At 44.0% G+C, this 20,718-nt stretch overlaps 1 protein-coding gene across 6 annotated transcripts in view; it reads right to left on the bottom strand.

Moving 5' to 3' along the window:
- The window catches only part of LOC120504360 (multiple epidermal growth factor-like domains protein 6), a 185,606-nt gene that overhangs the window by 7,481 nt on the left and 157,407 nt on the right, over positions 1-20,718 (bottom strand). For 2 of the 6 annotated variants that reach the window (XM_039713776.1, XM_039713775.1), the window contains 11 exons: positions 16,017-16,145; positions 14,343-14,471; positions 13,724-13,849; positions 12,255-12,383; positions 11,194-11,322; positions 10,014-10,145; positions 5,013-5,141; positions 4,029-4,154; positions 3,486-3,614; positions 1,206-1,334; positions 792-920 (listed from right to left, as the gene is read on the bottom strand). In XM_039713776.1, the coding sequence (XP_039569710.1) occupies positions 792-920; positions 1,206-1,334; positions 3,486-3,614; positions 4,029-4,154; positions 5,013-5,141; positions 10,014-10,145; positions 11,194-11,322; positions 12,255-12,383; positions 13,724-13,849; positions 14,343-14,471; positions 16,017-16,145 (1,416 nt within the window). Of the gene's footprint in view, positions 1-791; positions 921-1,205; positions 1,335-3,422; positions 3,615-4,028; positions 4,155-5,012; positions 5,142-10,013; positions 10,146-11,193; positions 11,323-12,254; positions 12,384-13,723; positions 13,850-14,342; positions 14,472-16,016; positions 16,146-20,718 lie in introns of those variants that run through there. The other 4 variants (XM_039713779.1, XM_039713778.1, XR_005627998.1 and 1 more) reach the window with 3 other exon arrangements.

Raw genomic sequence — 20,718 nt, 5'->3', positions numbered from 1 at the left:
ACAATTTAGATACATGTCTGAATGGCAAGATGTACATTAAACCCAGAGTTTTCTCAGGATGTCTCAGGGGAGAGCTCATGAATGAAATCAGTGTAAATGCCAAGCTTAATGAAGAAATCAAACATAGTGGAATGGGCACAATATTTATATGAGCTGTCCTTCTGTTGAGGTTGTCTAATCTAACTTCTCAGAGGTAGCTGTAAATCTGTCCCAGAAATGTAGCTGGCACTTATTTTTTATTTTTAATTAGAACTCTCAAGAAGACCCCTCCATAACACTCAAAAGGATTGTCATGCACCTATTTAATTATCTTATTTGGAGTTTTAGAAGCAAATTTAGAATCAGTAAAAGGGACTTATTTTTAATAAATGGCATGTGGAACTCATTGCTGCAAGACATCATGGAGACCAGGACTTTCACTGTATTAATTGGAACCAGATTAGTTAATTTATAAGGGAGTGGGAACACCCAGGTGTATAACAGGAAATCTGTCCCAAATTCCGTGTTTCAGGATATTCATTAAGCTCAAAATATGGAAGAAGTGGCTCTCAACAAATATTTCAGTAATTATATGAGGTTTTTTGAGTTCTGCTTTTGGGGGTTTTTGTTTGTTTGTTTGTTTGTTTGTTTTTGTGTTTGTCTTTCTTTTCAGTTTTTTTTTTTTTTTTGAGTTCTGCTTTTGGTTTTGGTTTTTTTTTGTTTGTTTGTTTGGTTTTTTTTTGTGTTTGTCTTTCTTTTCAGTTTTTTTTTTTCTTTTTCTTTTTTCTTTCCCATCAGAGGTGTACCAGTACCTTTTTCACAGTGGATACCATGATAACCCAAAGGACAAAGGCACTGTCCTGTCACTGCATCACAGCTTGCTCCATTTTTACAGGCACAGGCCTGAAGACAGCCCAGCCCATAAAATCCCAGGGGGCACCCTGAAAGATTAAAATGAAGAAGGTTCATGGAGAAAATCATACACACCATTAAAATCCTCTGTATTCTCTGTGACATTTGCTGGCAGCCAACAAAAAAATGATATTTTCCTTAACTCTAATAATGACATGGGCTTTTGAAGTTGTACCACCCAGCATCAGAGACATGCAAGATCTGGAAGGAGCTGGATGATCTGAGATGTCCCCAAAATTTTAACTGAACATGACTCAGGTGTTTCCTGACTCCTCTGAAGCCCCAAACCTGTGACCCTGAGTGCTTCCACTTACTGTGCTCACAGGAGTGGCCGTAGAAACCCTCGGGGCACCTGCAGCACCCTGTGAACCTGTCACAGGTGCCATTGTGCTGGCACAGGCAGTCCAGGGAGCAGCCAGCCCCATACTTTCCTGGGAGGCACTCTGCTGGCAGGACATGGAGAGAAAAACAGACAAACAATCAAACAAATAATCACTGCCCTCACCCAGAAAAGCTCATATGTGATAGATTGCATCGCCAAGAGATGATACCCAGAGAATAATTTGCAGACCAAAGAATATTTGTTGTGAAGACACAGGATTTCTGCACAACTATGATGCATTTACATACTTTGGTGAAAAACCTTTTATGTTATATAGATGTCTGAACAGCAATTTCCCCAGTTTTAACAGTCTGCCTTTTTCAATTTCTCTCTTCACAGACTCGATGCTGAACCCGCACCGTGTGTTGTAAAGCCTTGTAGTGAATGGCATAAATTAGGTTTTCTTTTTTCTTTCTTTATCTACAGCAATATTTTCTTTTAGGCACTTAAAAAGTGTGAAAGAAAACACGAAGCTTTTCCTCCTCTGTGTTATCATTGGAGTTCACACTATTTGAATTCCTAATAAAACCAGGAGGATCTTTTTCACACATAGCAACAGTCTGTCCATGTATAATGAGCTATCTGCTTTTACAGAACTAAACACATCTCAAATTACTGAAAGCCAAGTCATGCAGAAGGGACTGTGCCAATATAATTAACCTCAGCATCATCTCTGAATAAGTTAACTTCCCACTGCTGGGATAATTTGAATCTGGGCAGACAAACTTAAACGAGCGTGGCCGTCCAAATAATCAGATTGAAAACCCTGCAAATGCCAGACAGGATCTTCCAGGAACATCATATCTAATCTCTATTAAAAGGATGCCTGATTAGCTGTCTTTGATTTCCAGTCACAACACACTCAAACCCACACTGCTGTGGAGATCAAGACTCAATTTTCCAATAATTTCACTCCCTCTGTCAAAATATAAATAGTGAAGCTCTCTCTAGTGATGCAACACACAGTTCCTTATACAGTGTGTGAATGTCTGCCACCTGTGCTCCACTCCAGAGATGTTTTATCTATGAGATACACCCACAATCCACTACTCCATGTGGGGACACCTGCTAAGCCTTGGCAGCCCCAACTCAGCCTATGGGTGACTACAGGAGCAGGCAAATGGAGGTGACCACAGGTGGCCTTTGCTAGGTCACCCAGATATTGGTTAACTGCGAATGTTTAAGAGCCTGTGCCCAGAGAACGTTCACTGCCACTGAATCCTCAGAGCACTCACACTGTGTGCAGCTGCATCTTTCCCTTCCTCCCTGCTCCTCCTCTGCACACAGATGCACAGCAGGACTCTGAGTCTCCTCAGGTGGAGAGTGGAACAACTGCATCTCAGAATGCTGCTAAAAAGTGGCATTTCTAGATGTCACTTATATATAGGGACATAACCCTGTAACAACCAGCTCTTGGTATAGATACATATGGAGTTTGAGGTGAATATTTGAGGTGACAGGGAGAGAAGTGCTGTAAATGAGAATCTGGGAGATTGAGCCATGGCAGTTATGATTTAATGATGACATTTGTGTTGAATGTGTACTTAGAACTATTTATTTATATTCCATAGCAGTAAACTTACGGTTTCCTGAACAATCAAGTACGTAACTATACAGATATCTCTTACCTACAGTGAAAAATAGGAGCACAGAAATGCAGAATGGTTTTTTGGAGATGGACAGGACAGTTGTGGGAAGACTGGGCTGACAAGAGAGATTCTGGAGTAGGATATGAGCTTATTCTTTTAGCGTGCTTTGTCTTGCACAAGGGACAGGTGTCATGGAGAATAAGGGTGAGAGAGCAGGACAGTACAAATTGCTTTGGACAGATGTTGTCAGAACATCTGGGAAGTCAACACATGGGAAGTCAGCTCCAGTTCAGAGTCAAATGAAAGAGAACACAACCAGTGAGGAGGAAGACAGAGGCTTCTCCTGCTCTGAGGATCACATGGAAGAAGAAAGACAAAACCCAGCATTCCTATGAACAAAAGAATACAAAAGATGGACTGGAGAAGAAATAACAGAGTGAAGAAGAAATAAGGAATGTACAAGGGAATCCATGAGCAGGACTCAGGAGGAAACTGTCTTTGAAAAAAGACATGAAGCTCTAGAGGCAGTTGTGAGACTGTTTGTCCTTGTCTGTGGTTGTCTGGGGACACTGCAAACCTCAGTTTGAATGTACAAATCCACTGCCATCGAAGCAGGAAATCACCTTCTTCACAGGATCTTCCTGTCCAGCCGAGCCCGCAGGTGCAGTTGCCATCCACGTGGTCACAGATGCCACCATTCTGACAGGTACACCTCAGGTGGCAGTTGGGGCCATATTGTCCCTGGGGACACACTACAGAGAATTAACAAAGTTTGAAAAAAACCCAAAAATTAGCATCCCAGGGAAAGGATGAAGGTGACAGGGAATAAATACAAAGACATGCTCCCCACATGTATCCCAAATGATTAGGGTCTCCCTAGGGTGGTGGGACACTACACCACGATTTTTATCAGTGTCACCCAAACACTCTGTCCTGACATAACCCCTCAGTTTCCTGGAGAACCCAGTGCCCCAGAGGGTGGCAGGGAGGTGTGGGCAGGATTAGGCTGGGTGATGGAGCGGGGAGGGACAGAGGCCCCAAACTTCAGCCTTATCAGCAAATACCCTGGGCAACGTGGCTATGAACAATGCCTGGCACTGAGTTTATTTGCTGGGTATTTCAAGTGTGTCACCCACTGGCGAGGTGACCTGGTCCTGCTTTGTTACCTTGCTGGCAGGCAGGGCCCGTGTGGCCGGGGGCACAGGAGCACTCGCCAGTCCGTGGGTCACACTGGCCTCTGCCACAGGCACAGAGCTGGGCACAGTCTTTCCCATACCAGCTCTCAGGGCAGGCTGCAGGGAACACAGCATTTGTTAAACACTCACAGGATCCAACGGCGGTTTTAATTTTTAACATAGCTACAATCTTAGGGGAAGAGCTGGCTTTGTTTGTATTCCCCCCAAAGTGCTTCAAAGCATCAACCACGAAGCCAAAACTCACCCAAAGACACGACTGCTTTACCTTCTGAGACTACTTGTGATTATAAATGTAACCCATGATTTCACATGGAATATTTACTGTCTTTCCTATCAGAAGAGTGAAATATCAGCTGCTCATCCTTCCAGCTTAAAACATCTTTCCTTCCTTAATACTGATGCTGCCCAGCATTGAAGAGCAAAGCTATGAGCAGCCAAACATTCAAAATTGCCTTTCTGTGAATAAGCTGAAGAGAACTTCACAGAGACCAGAGCTTTGGAAGCAGCACAGAAATTCAGCCACACCATTTAGCTCTGAAACAGAAGTAACAGTAGGGTTGCCATGGAGTCATTACCAGTTTTGCCATGACAAAACTTGATCTTTTTCCCATTTATTGAAACTAATGGCACCATAGTGTGAAGCAAAATATTGAGATAATTTCTCAACCTGGAAATTTTGGACAGGAAGAAGGAACTTGAGCAATTCATGCTGAGCTGGCTCTAGAAATAAACTTGGGCAAGCAGGTTGCAATCCTGGGGTAAGCGTCCTTGCTTCTATGCATGCAGCAGTGAGGGAAAATATTTTGCAAGAGATTTTTTTACAAAGCTGGAATCCTGATTTACAATTCAAGGAAGAGGTAGCTGGGATCTGTCTGTTTTTCTTCAGACAAGCTCTTATGCAAATGCTTCTCTTTGCTGTGTTTTGACAGAAGCAGAACATGAATGTTGGCTTACTTTTGCTGCAGTTGGCTCCGATGAAACCGGGAGCGCAATCACAAGTTCCTGACACGGGGTCACAGTGGCCTCCATTCATGCATTTACAGGGATTTTGGCAGTTTGAACCGTAAGTACCTTCTGGACACCCTGTTTTAAAAGAAAAAATACCCAGCAATTAGGTTAGGTTGCTACTGGGCCCGTTGCATTTCATGTCTTAAGCACTTTGTTGCTTTCAATCAAAGTTTGATTTTCATTTTCTAATGTTATTCACTTCCAGAGGACCAGTAGTAGGCATTGAGGGGCAGGTAGCTCCCTTGGACAAAGTGCCCTTGGGACAGCTCTGATTGCACTGTCAAATGCTGGAGAGTTGGGCTGAGTGCTGCTGCTCCTGGCTCTCTGCTCTCCCATTCTCCTTATGTGACAGTAGCAGGAAAAGCAAGCACAGTTCTACAGAGGTTTTCCTCTTGGGATTTCTGTTCCACATGAATGTATTCCCCCTTCCTCTCCTACACAGGAGAGATGGAGTGACTCTTCCTTTGGGCAGCAGCCACCTGGTTTGTCCAAGTCAGTGAGAAGCTGTGAGCCATTTCTGCCTCTTTTAGCAGCTGTCTCATGGATGTGGGGTAGGTCATGTCTTCTTAAAATGTGTAAATTGGAGAAAGTTTCTTTCCTCTATAATCTACTCCTTCCCTGCAAACTGGAGCTGGCATTGTTAGTGGTTCCCCTGAGAGGCTGTGGATTCCCCATCCCTGGAAATGTCCAGAACCAGGTTGGACAGGGCTTGGAGCAACATGGAAGGTGGAAGGTGGGCTGGAACTGGATGGGCTTTTAGCTCCCTTCCAACCCTGTGGATGGAAGACCACGAAAATGTTCACATGACAGCAACACAGAATTTCAGAAGACACCTCCTTAGAAGATAGATATGGGAGGAACATTATTTAAATGAAAAGCCAGAAAATTCTCTGAGGCAAAAAAAAAGCTTTTGTAAGAACCACAAAATCACCACACCTGGATGGATTGCTGAGCCAGTGTTACATGGCAACAAACTGTCTATAGAGAGGTTTCCCAGGGGTAGAGAGGATTTCTGGTTACTTTTTGGACAGCTAATGTTCAAGGAGAATTGAACAAAAGATCAGGAAGATGTAAATGCATTTGCTAGCTTAGTTTACATCTTCTGGGTGATCTTTAGTGATGGAGGCTGGAACAGAGGGGAAGAGCTGGGCAGAGCTGCTGGGCATGGGCACCAGTGAACCTCCAGTGTGCCACCTCTGAACTCTGGAAACACAGGTTATTCTCCTAATTTTTCAGTGCAGTGGAAGAAGGAGTAGCTGGTGCTCAAGCAGCATGATCATCATCCAACAGTTCCACTTGTGCTACTAACTCTAAATGTCATTTCTTTGCTCACCCCTTCCTTCTCTTCCCTGGCAGAAGGAAAGTCTGTGGCTACTTTAGAAACCTGGTTGAAAATATATTTGCTCACGTCTCCAAGCAACAGATCCCTTGCAATCTGTGCATAAATAACTTCATGTATTCTGTCTTTCCTAAAGGCACGAAAGCAGGGCCTGAGTGGCTGGAGAAATCTCTGGCTTTTCTGAACTATTCAACAGTGAGGGAGAGCTTATGGGAAGCTTTGAAGGGGTGCCTTTTTAAACAAAACTGAATGTTGGCCTCTGCTCAAACACCAGGATAGCAGATCATCAGGACTAAGCAGATACATGCTTTTATAATGTGCAGATACTCTCCCCAGCCCTTCCCAAACACAGATTCTGCTCAATGAATGCTCTGTCATCAGTGCTTCCATCTGCCAGGATGCAAAACCTCCTTCACGTGCAAGCCCTGGCATCAAGGAGTGAGCCCTGCAACACCCCCTTCATTCCCACCAAGACCTGAAGTTAAGAACTCATCCAGATTCAATGATTTAATTGGTCTATGTGAGTTTCTCTTTTCCTCCTTCTTTTCCTTTTGGTCATAATTTGGATTTTCTCCTTTAAAAAAAAAAATCTGTCTCCCAGACTCCAAAAAATGCTGCTTCTCCCTGGCAAAGCTTTCAGAGCTGTTCCTTAGCTCAAGCCTAGCAGAAGTGGCTCCATAAACGGGATGCAGTAATTCCCTCCTTCCCAAATTCTTTGTCCTTGCAGTATTTCCTGTATTTTGGCTCGAGAAGGAGCAGCACATGCAGGGCATGTTCAGCTGCTGCACCGTGCACATGCCCAATAACAAGGCCACCTCATCTGTTAGTACTTTGCAGAAGAATTTTGATGCAGATAACGAGGGCAATTTGCACCATGTCCCACCATTTTGGTAGGCTCTGCCTTTGGAAAGAGGGCTATTCTTGCACCACCAGTTATCTCATAAAGACATTTTCTAATTTAACAGTTTCCTGTGCTTCTGACTTATGTTTCTTTTTCTGTGAACAAAAGAGTGGCAGCCAGATTTCCACCTCATTTCCTGATTTTCCTCCTGCTTTGAGTGGGTTTGTCATGACCAAGAGCTCCTAAATCTTTCCATAGCAATTGCACACACTGAGGCTTTTCTGACCAATGCTATTAAATCACATTGTCGAATAATCCCTTCTGACACATCCTGTCACTTTCAGCTTGAGGGTGAAGCAGGGGAGATCTTTCTGGCTCTGGGTACTCCCAGCCCAGTCAATGTCACAGAAACATACCATGCTTTTTTTTAAAAAATAATTTCACCACCACTTACTGCTTTTTACTCCTTTTAACAAGTAGATCTGCCCATCCACCAAGTAATGGACAAGTGATGGGAACCTTATTGCTAGTTTGTCTGCTTCCTCCGCACCATGCCAAGAGACTTTTTCAGCTCCTCACTCCAAAATTTGTGAACATGAAAGCCCCGTTGCTCTTGGCTCCTGGAAATTTGACTTCCCAGCCAACTACACCTTTTATAGATACTTTCTTGAACCTTTTTTTCATAAATACAGCAACAGTTGCCAGAAACTGTTTCCAGCAGCATCCAACCACATGTTGACTGGACCAGAGCCCGTTTGGGAGCGGCTCCCTGGGCTGGTTTAATATTCTATCAGAGCTTCTTCACCCTGGAGCAGCCCCAGCTTTCCCTGCAGGGAGGACAGCAGGAACTTGGAGTATTCCCACCAAAATCACGCAAGCCACCCTTGGTTTTCAGTCAGTGACTTCAGAATCAGGCCCACAGTCTCTCCCTCCACTGCCCTGAACTTAAAATAACCCACAATTAACTGTTTTCCTTCTTATTTTTGTGTCTGGCAGAGGGGACAATAGGAACAACACCAACACAGATGAGTATTTTTCTGTGAACTTCCATAATTTCATTATTTCTCCAATAAATATCTAACAAACCTGTGTTTAAGAATTTTCTGTACATTTTTGGAACCTCAGAGTACAAAACACCATGAAATCTCAAATCTCGTATGTTTTAGGCTTAATCCCAGCTACACAGAAATTCATGGCAAAAATCCCCCCTGAATGCAGAAAAACACATTTTATTTTGCAATGAGTATTTTTATATCTTCTCTATCAGAACTTCAGTGAAATTGCTTAAGCTTTAAATTTTAAAATTCTGAAATAAAACCTGAAGTATCTAAGCAAGTTTGAGGACGTTTACTGTAATGAGAGATTTAGTGCTACACGCATGGGTAATGACTACTGAGAAATTGCTACATAAAGGCTGACCATGATTAAGTCTTTTAAAATGATCCTGTTAAATAGTTGATCTCCACTGCTGCTTTACTACAACATTTATTATAATCTAATGTATAATGGATCCAGATGGCTCCAGCCCCAATGTTGAAGGCCAGATTTCGATCTCACTTACAGCAAAAACTGATGCACAGAGGAGGACAGAATCAATCCTTTGTATTTTATTTATAATTTATATTTTAAAGAATAACTTGTGATGACGTGATGGCAATACAAAAACCCATCTCTAAAGCAAGCCTTTCTCCTATTTCTGCTCAAGGAATACAACAGTGGTTTAACCCTTACTAGAGCTGTGCATGTGACACATGCTGGCTTTTGTATCCAAACTGTCACCCCAAAAAGCAATTAAGCCAAACAGAGCTGTGCTAGATTCCCAAGAAAGGGAAATCAGCACTCTCCAAAGAGAGAAAAACTGAGCAAGAAAGAAACAGCTTTTTCTTTTTTTGCCTTTTTTTTCTCCTCTAAATGAGACTACTACAAGCCGTAGAGTAGAACCAAAATTAAAGTTGTAAATAAAAGAGTAATTAAGAGTCTCCTTTATTGGCTGCTTTGGTATATGTTTCTTATCAGTTGCCACATTCCACCAAAAACAACTTTACAGATGTCCTAAAATACCGGCATGAGCCATGTGGATCTGGGAATATTTTTTTATGATGGAGCATTGGGCCAGTTGGCATTTTGTCCTCTACACTAGTCACCATTTTTCAATCCAGAGTAACAGTTGGTTTAATTTGATTGTTCCTCAGAAGGCTCTGTAACTGAAAGGACTTTATGAATCACTTGGATTTATTGCCAATTTCAGCTTGTTGTTTTCTCATAACCATTTGTCCTTACTTGAGCACGCAGAGATTTCGGGAAGTATTTTGGACTTGGTATTTGGAAATGAGAGAGCTGCACAAAATCCAGGTGTAGCTGAGAGATGCAATGCAGAGAATGATCTTTACATTCTTTAGCGTGACATGAGATTGGAAAGAATTTAGCCGGTAAATCTGGTGGGTCTAAAATTAAGTTGAAGGACTGGATTAATTATATTTCTGAACTAACATTATTAATTAATTTTTTAGAATTTTTTAAATTAAAAAAAAATTAAAATTAATTCCTTGCAATAATACAAGTACTTTTCTTTAGTGTAAATTAACCCATCCTATGCTTACGTCCTATACTATAACTTATTTGTAATACTATAACTTTTATACTATAATTAGGCTCTACTTCTCTCAATCACCACTGCATTGACACAGATGAACCCAAAGCTCCAGCACGTGCTTTCTGCAAGACTCAGTTCTCTGTCAGAAAGGCAGAAATCCCCCAGAATACTCACGGAGGTGGCAGTGGGTCCCACGGTAGCCCGGGCTGCAGGAGCAGTGGCCAGTGACAGGGTGACATTCCTGATTCTCAGCAGAGCACTGGCACACTCCGTGACAGTCCTGCCCATACGTGCCCGCTGGACAAGCTTTGGGAAGAAGAAATGCAAACCAATAAATTAAATTTGTCTTGGTAAATACAGTGCTCAAACAAAGAGCGGGCTGAAATTTATTAAATAAAATCCCTGCCTACGGAATGACGCTCTCCTCCGGGACTCTGGATTTATTGCATTTACTTGGGGGTTACTTGAATGCTTGATTTTGTTTTGTTCAGTCAATTTGTGCCCAACTGTCAAGGGCCAGATACAATTTTCTTGTCACTAGAAAAAAAATCATAGGGAAATGTCAGGAGAAATTGACTAAAATAACAGTATAATTCCCAAGGGACCAGGCGTGTGGATAAAGACATTCTACCTTTGCAGAGAGTTTAAACTTGCAAAGCTGCTGAAACATCAACATCAACAGGTTTCATTCTGCCTGCTGACAGCCACATTGCCTACAGGTTTTGGACCTTCCACATTTAATTCTTACATCTCATTTCCATTAAGCTGCCCTGGTTGTGGGTCAGCATTTAGAGTCCTCTGGTGGAGGATAATGGACACGGATGTCAGTCCTTTCAATTCTTATTTATTGCTGGCTCTCCTTTGACTAAAACAGGGCTCAGGCAAACTTTTGGAGGGAGGAACAAAATCAGGGTGTTGCAGTTGGGGTCAAAACAGGAGCCTGCTTCCAAATACAGCTCTAGGGGACAAAACTCCATGCTAAGAGAAGCCAGAAAATGTCCCTTCCATGAGCTCTGAGAGCAGGGATAGCCTAGCGCAAGGACAAGGCCAACAGAAGAGCTGCTGCTTTACTGGCTGTGGGCAGGGCAGCGCTCCACTGGCACATCCTCAGTTTATTTGGGCCCAGTTCAGCCCCTGGCTGCTCCCTGCCAGCCCAACATCTGCAAACACAGAGAGGGCAAACCCCAGCAGCCCAAACAGAGCTCAGAGCTGGGTGAGGAACAAACAGCCTTGGCCATCTTCCCTCCCATCACGTTGTTGTCTCCTCCCTCTTCAGGCGCTACATCACCGCGTCCTGATTCAACAAACGAAGGAACTGACAAGGGAAGCATTTGTGCTGTGACAAGGAACTCACTCTTGTGGCAGCCGTGGCCGGTGAATCCCGGGGGACATCCGCAGGCGCCCGTCAGGTGGTGGCAGGGCCTTCCCGCGGGGCAGCGGCACCGCCGCGCGCACCCCGCGCCGTAGCGGCCCGGCAGGCAGGCTGCGGGGGACACCAACCCGTCAGGGCCAGCAGAAGGGACAAAGCCACCTGCTGGAACCCTGAAATTGCTGAGGGTTCCCTGAATCCACTGAGAGTTTCAGACTTTGTGCGCTGACAGGCACTGACCGCCAAGAGAGCACTGCGTTCGGCCTGAGGCCGTGGGGAAGGCTTCCAAAATGGAATGATGGAACTGGGATTATGAGTGTGTAGTTTGAATAGAAGTGCGTAGTATCACAGGGTGAAAAACTAAAGAGTTTAAAGTTTTAAGATATAAAGTTTTAGAATACAGTAATAGATAGTGTACAATATATTTAGAACGTAGTATATATTGAATATATATTTTATATATATCTATATATGACAATATATATAATCTATATAGTAGATTTATACTACTATAAATATAAATAGTAGTATAAATAATATTATATATAGTATATATTATATATGAAGCAAGATAGATGTTTTGGGGCAGAAGGTAGTCATTCTTCACCTTCTTCTTCATGGGTATTATGTAATTAGATAAAAAAGTGCACATTACAAACCACAAGCAGTTAGTTATTAAGTTAAAACAATAATTTAAGTATAATTTCTTAATTAGACAGTTTATCCTTAGAAAAACCTTATAAAATACAACTCCATTTTTAATTTATCAAAATAAAATACTGCAAAAGTCACGATTTGTAAAACTATAATATAAATAAAAAGCTAACAAACATTTAATCCGAACAAGAAATACCGTCTCACACATTTAATCCCAACCTTAACAAAAAAACCCCACAAAATCTCCACAGCCAGCCCCTCCATGCACCCATCCCTGTGAGCACCTCCACCCCAACCCCGCGGAACGAGGGTGTGAAAACCCCCAGCCACGAGAGCTCCGGGTTTGGGGGACGTACACCCCAAGCCGAGCTGCTCCCCTCATCACTCACGTTTGTCACAGTGCCTCCCTCGCCACCCCCTGTGGCAGTGACAGGCTCCGGTCTGGGGGTGGCAGGACCAGCCGTGGGCGCAGTCACACCGCTCCTCGCAGCCCTTGCCGAAAAATCCCGGGGGGCAGCCTGGGGGCAGGCAGAGAGAGCAACGTTCTACCTGCTGTGGCAATGCGTTTGCAAGGTTCAGGCCACAGTGTGCGGCAGCCAGGCTGCTTCTAGTTATTCTTGTCAGTGCCCTCAGGAATTTGTCAAGGTTACTAGGACATAAATTGTGCTAAATTAAGGAAGAAGAGGCTGAGAAATGGAATACCAAGACCGAAAGATCTAAATAACAGAGGGTTATGAAGCACCTGGATTGTAACCAATACTCTGAGAAGTGCATGCAGAACACGTGGACAAGACAGAAGCACAATCAATTAGCACGTGCAGTAGTTTGTAGAATGTATAAATATGGTATAATCTAAACAATAAATGGCTTTTGCTTAATCATATTGGTTTGTTGTACAGGAGTCCTGTTTACTGCAACCTGCTGCCTGGGGAGCAGCCTTCACTGCCACCAGCCAGGATCCTCCCTACCGGAGCTCCTGCTCAGGAGGATATTTAGCAGACTGCATGGCCAGAAAATATCAGTGAAGATATTAAAAATATTACATGTGTTTAATGCTGGCTGCTAGTGAGTGTGCACAGGAAAGTTTGCAAAGACTGAGTCACAGCCTGGAGTGTAAATCCTGACAGGGTCCATGGACAGGGTGATGCTGTTTGCTTTGACACAACTATGCACACAGAGACAGCTCTTTGAGCAGTGGAACTGTGCCCATGAACTGCTTCCACCTCCCAGGTCCCTGCAAAGTGACCACAGAGAAAGGGAGGTGGGCATTCAGAAGACTTTATAGGTTGCACTGGTGGATGAGGCTTTGTGAGACCTCAGCACCTCAGGAGACCTCAGGAAGCTGCTTGTGGCTTGCTAAAAGCACAGCACCTCAGTGGCTGAGCTGAAAGCATGTTTTAAGCCACCTGTGTGCAAGATTTAATCCCTATTTCAGGGATTCAGATGGCTCTAAGCATGCCAAACAGCTGTGTCATATCTGGGTCGTGTTCCAGATCTGAACTGTCTGAACCATCACAGTCCAGTTTGCTGAGCTCCCATCAATGACCCACAGAGACCCAGCAGCAGGTGGATGATCTAGAAAATTCTCCTTAAAATTCCCTCCCTTTCCTGTGTTCTTCCTTCTGTGTGTAAGGTAGAGAAATACCTTCATTTTCTTAGCAGGCAGGGAACAGAGGTGGGAGGAGGTAAAATTATTTGGACAAGGGCATGGCTGGGAAGAGACCTGCCTGTGGGTCTGAGATGGGGTGAGAGGGCATAAATCCTGACTGGCATTCAGAATACTGGAAATTTAAGATAGAAAATTGGCAGAAATGGCTGATAGTTCAAATGAAGGATTTGGAGAAGGAGCTGCCCTTACCAACATCACAGCGGTCCCCGGTCCAGCCAGCATGGCAGAGGCACTTCCCTGAGGGCTGGTCACACACCCCGTGGTGACAGCTGCAGTTCTGCTCACAGCTCTCTCCAAACTGCCCATCCCCACACTCTGAAATGGGATGGGGAGGATGATGGGGGGCCAGGCTGGAGCAACCCCAGCAGGAACTCCCTCATGCCTCTGCAATATGATGAGCCCCCCTAAACTGGGCTTAAAAACCACCAGTGAAGGAAATTTTGAAGCCTCCTTTAAGAAAAGTCTCTAGAAATACACCATTTTCCTCTTTAAGCATTTCTTTCTTTCTCCTTAAGTGGAGCTCATTACCTGTCTTCCCTGTTTGCAAGGGACAAAGAATAGACTATTCCTCTCCTCTGCAGCAAGTTTCCAGCACCTCAGATATGTTCAAGTTCCAACATCACGTCCTCCCTCAGCCTTCTCATTTCTGACTAAACAACCCCATTTTTTGTTTTAAACTTCTCCCCACCTGGTGTTTTCCACCCTTTTTCCTCCAGATCGTCTCAAACCAGACCCCAGCACAACTGAGCTTCCTTCCAGAGTGACTGAACCGAGGTGCTGGAGGGCTGGAGGGGGTGGTGGGACTCACCCAGCTCACAGGCTGTCCCTGTCCAGCCCTGGGGACACTGGCACTGGCCGCTCACAGGGTCGCAGGTGGCCTGGCCGTGGCAGAGGCAGCGCTGCAGGCAGTTTGCTCCGTGCCACCCCGGGGGACAGGCTGCGAAGGGAGGCAGGGAAAACCTTCCATCAGGAGGTGCAGGAGAAGGACACAGGTTCAACATCAGCTCTCCCACCTTCCAGCCCTTCTGGAAGGTGCTGTGGGAGGTGCAACCAAACAGAAATGGGGATGCAACCAGTAAGGAATTACTCTGATCATTGTAAAGCTGGTCTTGGAACTCAGTAGGTGGTGAAGTGAATTAGTGACCCACCAAATAACCTTGAGACTTTCTATTTGTACCTACAAAACATATTTTTTTGCTCCTTCCAGCTTGCTCAGCACTGGGGAGTGCAGTTCTTGACTTCCCTCTTCTCAGAATTTATTTGTACAGTCCACTTAAAATCATAGCTCCTTCTCTAGCTGATCTTGCTGCCCACATCTGGCTGATGACATTTCACCATTTACCTAATTTTAATTAGGGAAGTCTATTAATTCCTACTACAACCAGTTTCTATCGATAGAGCCTAATTTTTTGGCAAAAAACCACATAACTCTACCATGTGCTGGAGTGACAATTCTTTAAGATGGAAACAGGGGCAAGCTGTCACTTTGAAAAAGCACTGGCACCAGAGGATGGCTCCCCAAGCCTCACACAATTATTTTGCCTCCTCACTTCAAAGAAAAAAGAAATCCCCAAACGTGCATTTGAAGAGAAAAGGTGTGTTTGAAAAAGCTTCTGTAACTTTCATTTTGGTTTTGTATTTATGGCCTTCAGACAAAACAAAAATTTAGGTACATGTCATCAAGAACAGTTTGGTGCCTTCCCAAATTTTAAATCCTTTATGGAAGGATTTAAAAATTCAAATGAAGTTTTAAAAGGGGAATGTGCTAAATTTAATTATCACTGCACCCCTTCCACTTTCATCCCCTTTCCCTAGCAATCCTTGCTCACCAAGGAGCAGCCACAGCAGCATTCCCAGCTCCATGGTACTGCTGCCACCCCAGGGACACCTTGTGGGGAAGGCACAGGACAAGGAGCTTCTGCAGCTGGGATGGACAGACTTTTCCTGCTGCCTGGGATGCATGGATTAGGATGTGCAGCGCAGCCTTTCTTTGCCAGCCTCTTCTTAAGGCTCTGTGGAGCTGGGCTTGTGCTTAAGCCTCACGTATGGGTCTGATTGCCAAGGCTGGAAGGCTCAATGCCTTTCACATGGTCTGGATTTAGGCTCTGTCTGGAACAGCACAAGGTAATGCCGAGGATCAGTCTGGTGCATGGGACAGTAAAGCAGCCCATAGAAAAGAAACAGAGCTTCATTTCAGCGTCATAATTGGGAGTTTTATGGACCTTTTCTCCGTTCATCAGCCTTCAAAATCAGCTCTTTCCATTTATGGCTGTTTCACCCCTCTGCCCTGTGCACTTTGGGATCCTACAACACAATGTCATGGATTAATTTAATGGATCAATTCACGTCACTGCAGATCCAAACCCAACAACAACACAGGGCAACGAGCTGAGAGCTAAAATACCAGTGAGCTTTCCCCAAACACAGGTTTTATTTTTCCCCCCTATAATCCGTAGGCAGGGATTTGAATTTCCAACTGTACCTTCTTGGCAGGTGGCTCCTTTCCAGCCTGGGCTACAGAGGCACGTCCCAGTTACGTGGTGACAGAGGGCTCCGTTGTGACAGTGACAAGTGCTCCTGCAGCCCGGCCCATAGCTGTTCTCCTGGCAGGCTGCAACGACAGAATTCCATAAAACCCCATCAGGAATCACAGAGCACAACACAGTGCCAGGGAAATCAGGTTGGAGCTGTGCTCCAGTGACACTTTCCACTTCATAAGGGTGCCTAAGTCCATATAAAATCATGGAATATTAAGGTTGGAAAAGATCTTCAAGATCATCAGTCCAACCTCTGGCCAAAACCCATCATGATCCTTAAACCAAAACACAAAGTGCTGTGTCTACTTGTTTTTTGAACACTACAAAGAACGGTGACTTCACCATCCCCGGAAATATATATTTATATATAAAACTCCCTATATTAACCATGTCTGACTCTAGAAGCAATAATAATTTAGGTTAGAATCATTTAGGTTTGAAAACACCTTTAAGATCATCAAGTTCAACTGTTAACTCAGAACTGCTAAGTCCACAATAGCAGCCAACACATAAACTGCAAAAGGCATTTAAAAAAAATGTTCTGTATTGAGATCACATAAACTGAAACTGCTCTGCAACACTCTGCAGTTTAGAGATAATGTGTCTTATAAAAGCCTAACATAATAATGTGGGTTAAAAATATGTATCACAGCCCATCCTGAAGAGGTTTCTATCGAGGGGCTGGATCACTGGGGGTGATGGATCAGCTGTCATCCCCTGCTCTGCAGAAGGTCTTTGTGCTAAACTAATGGTCCAGCAGAACTGCCAGCCTGACAGACCCGGTATTTATTTGCATCCTGGTAAGAGAACTGACAACTTCATTGTTTTCAGTGTTCATTTTTCACAGCTGGGTGCCTCTGCTCACCCAGACTCTCATTCTTTGGTCAGAGAGGGGTGATATTTTCAATGGGTTTGGTTAAGCAGCTGGCTCCCAGGTGAAAACTTAACGCAGTCATCTGGTAAGCAAACGCTCCGCTTTCAGTGCTGCTGCCTGTGAAAAATGGCAGTGATAAAATTCCTGCAGTCTCCATTGCACTGGAGATTTGGACAGCTTTGGATGGTGGAGAACAGACAGTTCTGCTACCCTGTTTTCCTCAGATAACACCCAAACTAATACAAAGAGGGTTGATGGAGCTGGATCGCCTCCTTGCATGGTTTTTGTTCTGCATTGCAAGGGCTCCTGTCAGAGCCTCTCATCCCTGTAGCACCTCTGGCATGCACTGGGAAGGCAAAAAAAGCCTGGATCCTTGATCCAGGAGAGTGTCCTGCATTCACTGAATATGACATCTTCCAGGTTTCACAGCCAAACTGAATTTTCACCCAAACTTCTTTGCCTTTCATGGTGTCAGTGAACATGATGCAGTGCTATGAGAAAACAAGTCCCTGGAGACAGAAGGGAGGTGTGAAACCACCTTGATCTTGGAGGTGAACTTGGTTGACAGTCTCTGACCCATTCTCAGCCCTTTTCTCTCCATGTCAGAAAGGCTTCCAGCTTCCCAGCCTGGTTCTCAGACACCATTTCTCCCTGGACTTCTTTTCTACTCTGCTCGTTCTTGTCATCACTTGGACCCCATCCATGTTGAAACCACAAGAAAGAGCAGGAGCTCAATCCCATCACAGCTAAAAGTTTGTTCTGCAAATGAAGCTTGGTTGCCAAGTGAAAAGTTCAGCACATCTACAGAGCTCTGGCTCGGGTTTTGGGAGCAGAACTAAATATTTCCACAATACAGACCAGAACTATAGCACAACCAAGCCAAAGGAAAAACCAGCTCATCACCAGATCCCCTGACTGGTTACCAGTGGTTTGTGGGAGGTTTTTGGAGCATGTGTGCAAAGCTCTTGTTACACTTACCAAAAAGACAATAGAGTGTTTCAGTGAAAATTCTGGTAAGAATGCAGAAATTTGTGGAGAAGAAAATTTTAACTATTCTACTGGGTAGACACAAATGTTCTTTTGATTCCTGGTGGGACAATCATGATTTGCAAAGTACTTTTCTGAAGATTTAGGGAAAAATTGATACACTGAAGCTATTTCATGGAGTTCCAAAACTGAATGTACAAATATCCCTTCCTTCTTCACGTGAGAGAAGATCACTTAATCTAAAGGTTTAAATGAATAGATTTTTTTCCTGATTCAAAATCTTCCTCTTGTTGTCTTGCCTCTGCAAGAGGTGGATTTATTTGTTTGCAGTCTTTAAAACCCCTTTTACATGCAGAGGAAGGAACAAATGAAACTGGAGACTTTTCTTCCAGACTAGAAGTCAACAGCCATCAAAACTGCCCAGGAGAAAAGGAAAATAATGGCTCTAATGTTCTATAGGGTGTCCAGTAGCTTTGGTTTCAAGTGACTTTAATGGATTATTCTCCACAAAATGAAGCTTTAGCTTTAAAAGAACAGGGGATCTGCAAATTCAAGTGCTCACACACCACGAAATGTCAAACCCCTGTTATCAGTTCCTCTGGCTGAGCAAATTTTTCTGTAGCTATTTATTTTTCAAACCAGTGTGGTCTCTTTTTTACCCCAAGGAGCCACTTCAGTGAAGATTTGCTGAGCTCCAAGAGCTCCAGAAAGAGGCATGTTTAGTACTGACAGAATTAAGGCAAAATTCAGATGTTGAATTGTGTACATCTGCTACAGACCATATGTAGCATGAGATTTTTTTGTAGGATTTGGTTGGCTTTTTTTTTAAGTTTGCAAACTTTGGATGAATTTGCAGTGAATCAGAATGGTTTGGGTTGGAAGGGGCCCTAAAGATCATCAATTTTCAACCCCCCTGTCATGAACAGGGATCCCTGTTATGATCAGGCTGCCCCTTCCATCCAACCTGGCCTTGAACACTTCCAGAGATGGGGTATCCAGAAAGGAAGGTTACATCTCTATCACAAAGAAATGCCAAATGTCAATTCCTCACTTCTGTATCACTGAGATATCACAGCACTCAGTGAAACAGTTCATTAAAACAACTCAACAAAAACCAACAAACAACAAAAAATAACAGGCAACATACTTTTCCTAAGCCTCTTTCTTGGAAACGTAAAATACCTCAGGTGGACACTCAAAAAAAATCCCCAAATAAAATCTCCAAGCACAAACTGAAGCTGAGGCAGAGCTTGCTTGGCAGATTTCAGCCCAGATTAACATAATTCATTTTCAAACAACTGAAACCCACGGTCTGGTAATGGAAAGCATTAGGCAGCTTCAACAAAAGGCATCACTGTCCATACTGCCTGTAATTAGATAGCAGAGTATAAAACTCACTGCATGGCTGGCTTAGGATCAATTCAAATCCCATGATGCCAAAATTATTCCTCAATATCCTCCAGCACATTGCCTGCAATCTGATTACTTCCACACGAGTGCTGTCCTTCCAGCTGCTGGAGCTGGTGGGTCCCAGGAACAGGCAAGGTGAATATTAAACACCCTGGGAGGATGGGGAGTGCTGAGCTCTCTCCCACCCTGAGCTGCCTTGCTCTGAACAAGCATGGATGAGGCCCAGGTGTAAAATTAAAATGAAGATCCCTCACTTAGCCAAGAGGAAAGGAGAAGACACCCTGCACTGTTAGCTGACCTCTCTCTCTCACTCATGGAGGTCTTGGGGGCTTTGGCACCTTCACAGCAGGAGGAATAAATCAGCCCAGCACAAAGCTCTAATGGCTCTGGCACAAGACAATGAATAGGATTTTTTTTCCCTAATGCAAGTAAAGCAGGGCACCAGAGGCCATGGTGAAGGAGCTGCAACTCTTAATTGAATTTAATGAAATATAGAGCAAAGCTTCCCATCCCTAATGTTAAGAATTGGGAAAGGGGCAAGGTGACACACTGCCAACATTGTGGCTGGACAGGAAAAATGGGCTGTGACCAAGGAGCAAATATTGCACCTGTCCAGCAGCACCTCTTCTGACCTGTGGGATGGAAAAGTGACTCTGGTCTGCTTCTGTTCTGTGCTCACTCCACTGATCTACACTCAAAGGCTGTGCTACCACCACACCTTCAGGTCGTGGGAGGTGGAGGGCCAAGTGTTCCTCTGGGAGGGCATGAGGAGGCAAAAACTGCAGTGGTGGGATGTAAGGAAAACTGTCTAAAATGGGGAAGATTCAGCAAAACTGACCCACCTGTAAACAAAAAAGCAGGGAATTTTGCAGGAGAAGCCTTCTCAGAAGATGGGGGAAAATATTAGGAAGAGCAAGCAGTGCCCTCAAACAGGGCTGATGATAAAATAGTGTATGGCTGAAGAGCAGCATTGCCTCAATACAAGCCATATTGCTCTCTATTTTCTAAAGTAAACCACTTTTCTATTGCAGAAAGCCATGACCTGTGGATGAAAGAAGTGTTCCCTCACAGAGCTGGCTCGCTGTGAAGCTGCCCTGGAGCCCAGCTCTACACCCCAGTCCTGCAGACAGCACTCATATTTTCAAAAGGAAGCTTAGACCATGACATCATCCTAAAGGAAAACAAGGAACTGAGAAGCTAAAACCTGAAAATCTTAAAAAAGCCCACTTATTTGCTAAACTTTGCAAATAGGCTCAGTGATCTCTATATGTAGTGCCATGCAGCTAAAGAAAATGACCTCATTTCCCATGAAATGCAATGAAAAATTTCTCAGAATAGCCAATTTGATATATATATACATACAAGCACTTTGTTAG

Source organism: Passer montanus, unplaced genomic scaffold (assembly GCF_014805655.1).
Source record: "Passer montanus isolate IOZ18808 unplaced genomic scaffold, ASM1480565v1 scaffold29, whole genome shotgun sequence".
NCBI lineage: Eukaryota > Metazoa > Chordata > Aves > Passeriformes > Passeridae > Passer > Passer montanus.
Note: the sequence above shows the minus strand (reverse complement) of the source record. Positions and strands in the feature narration are given on the sequence as shown.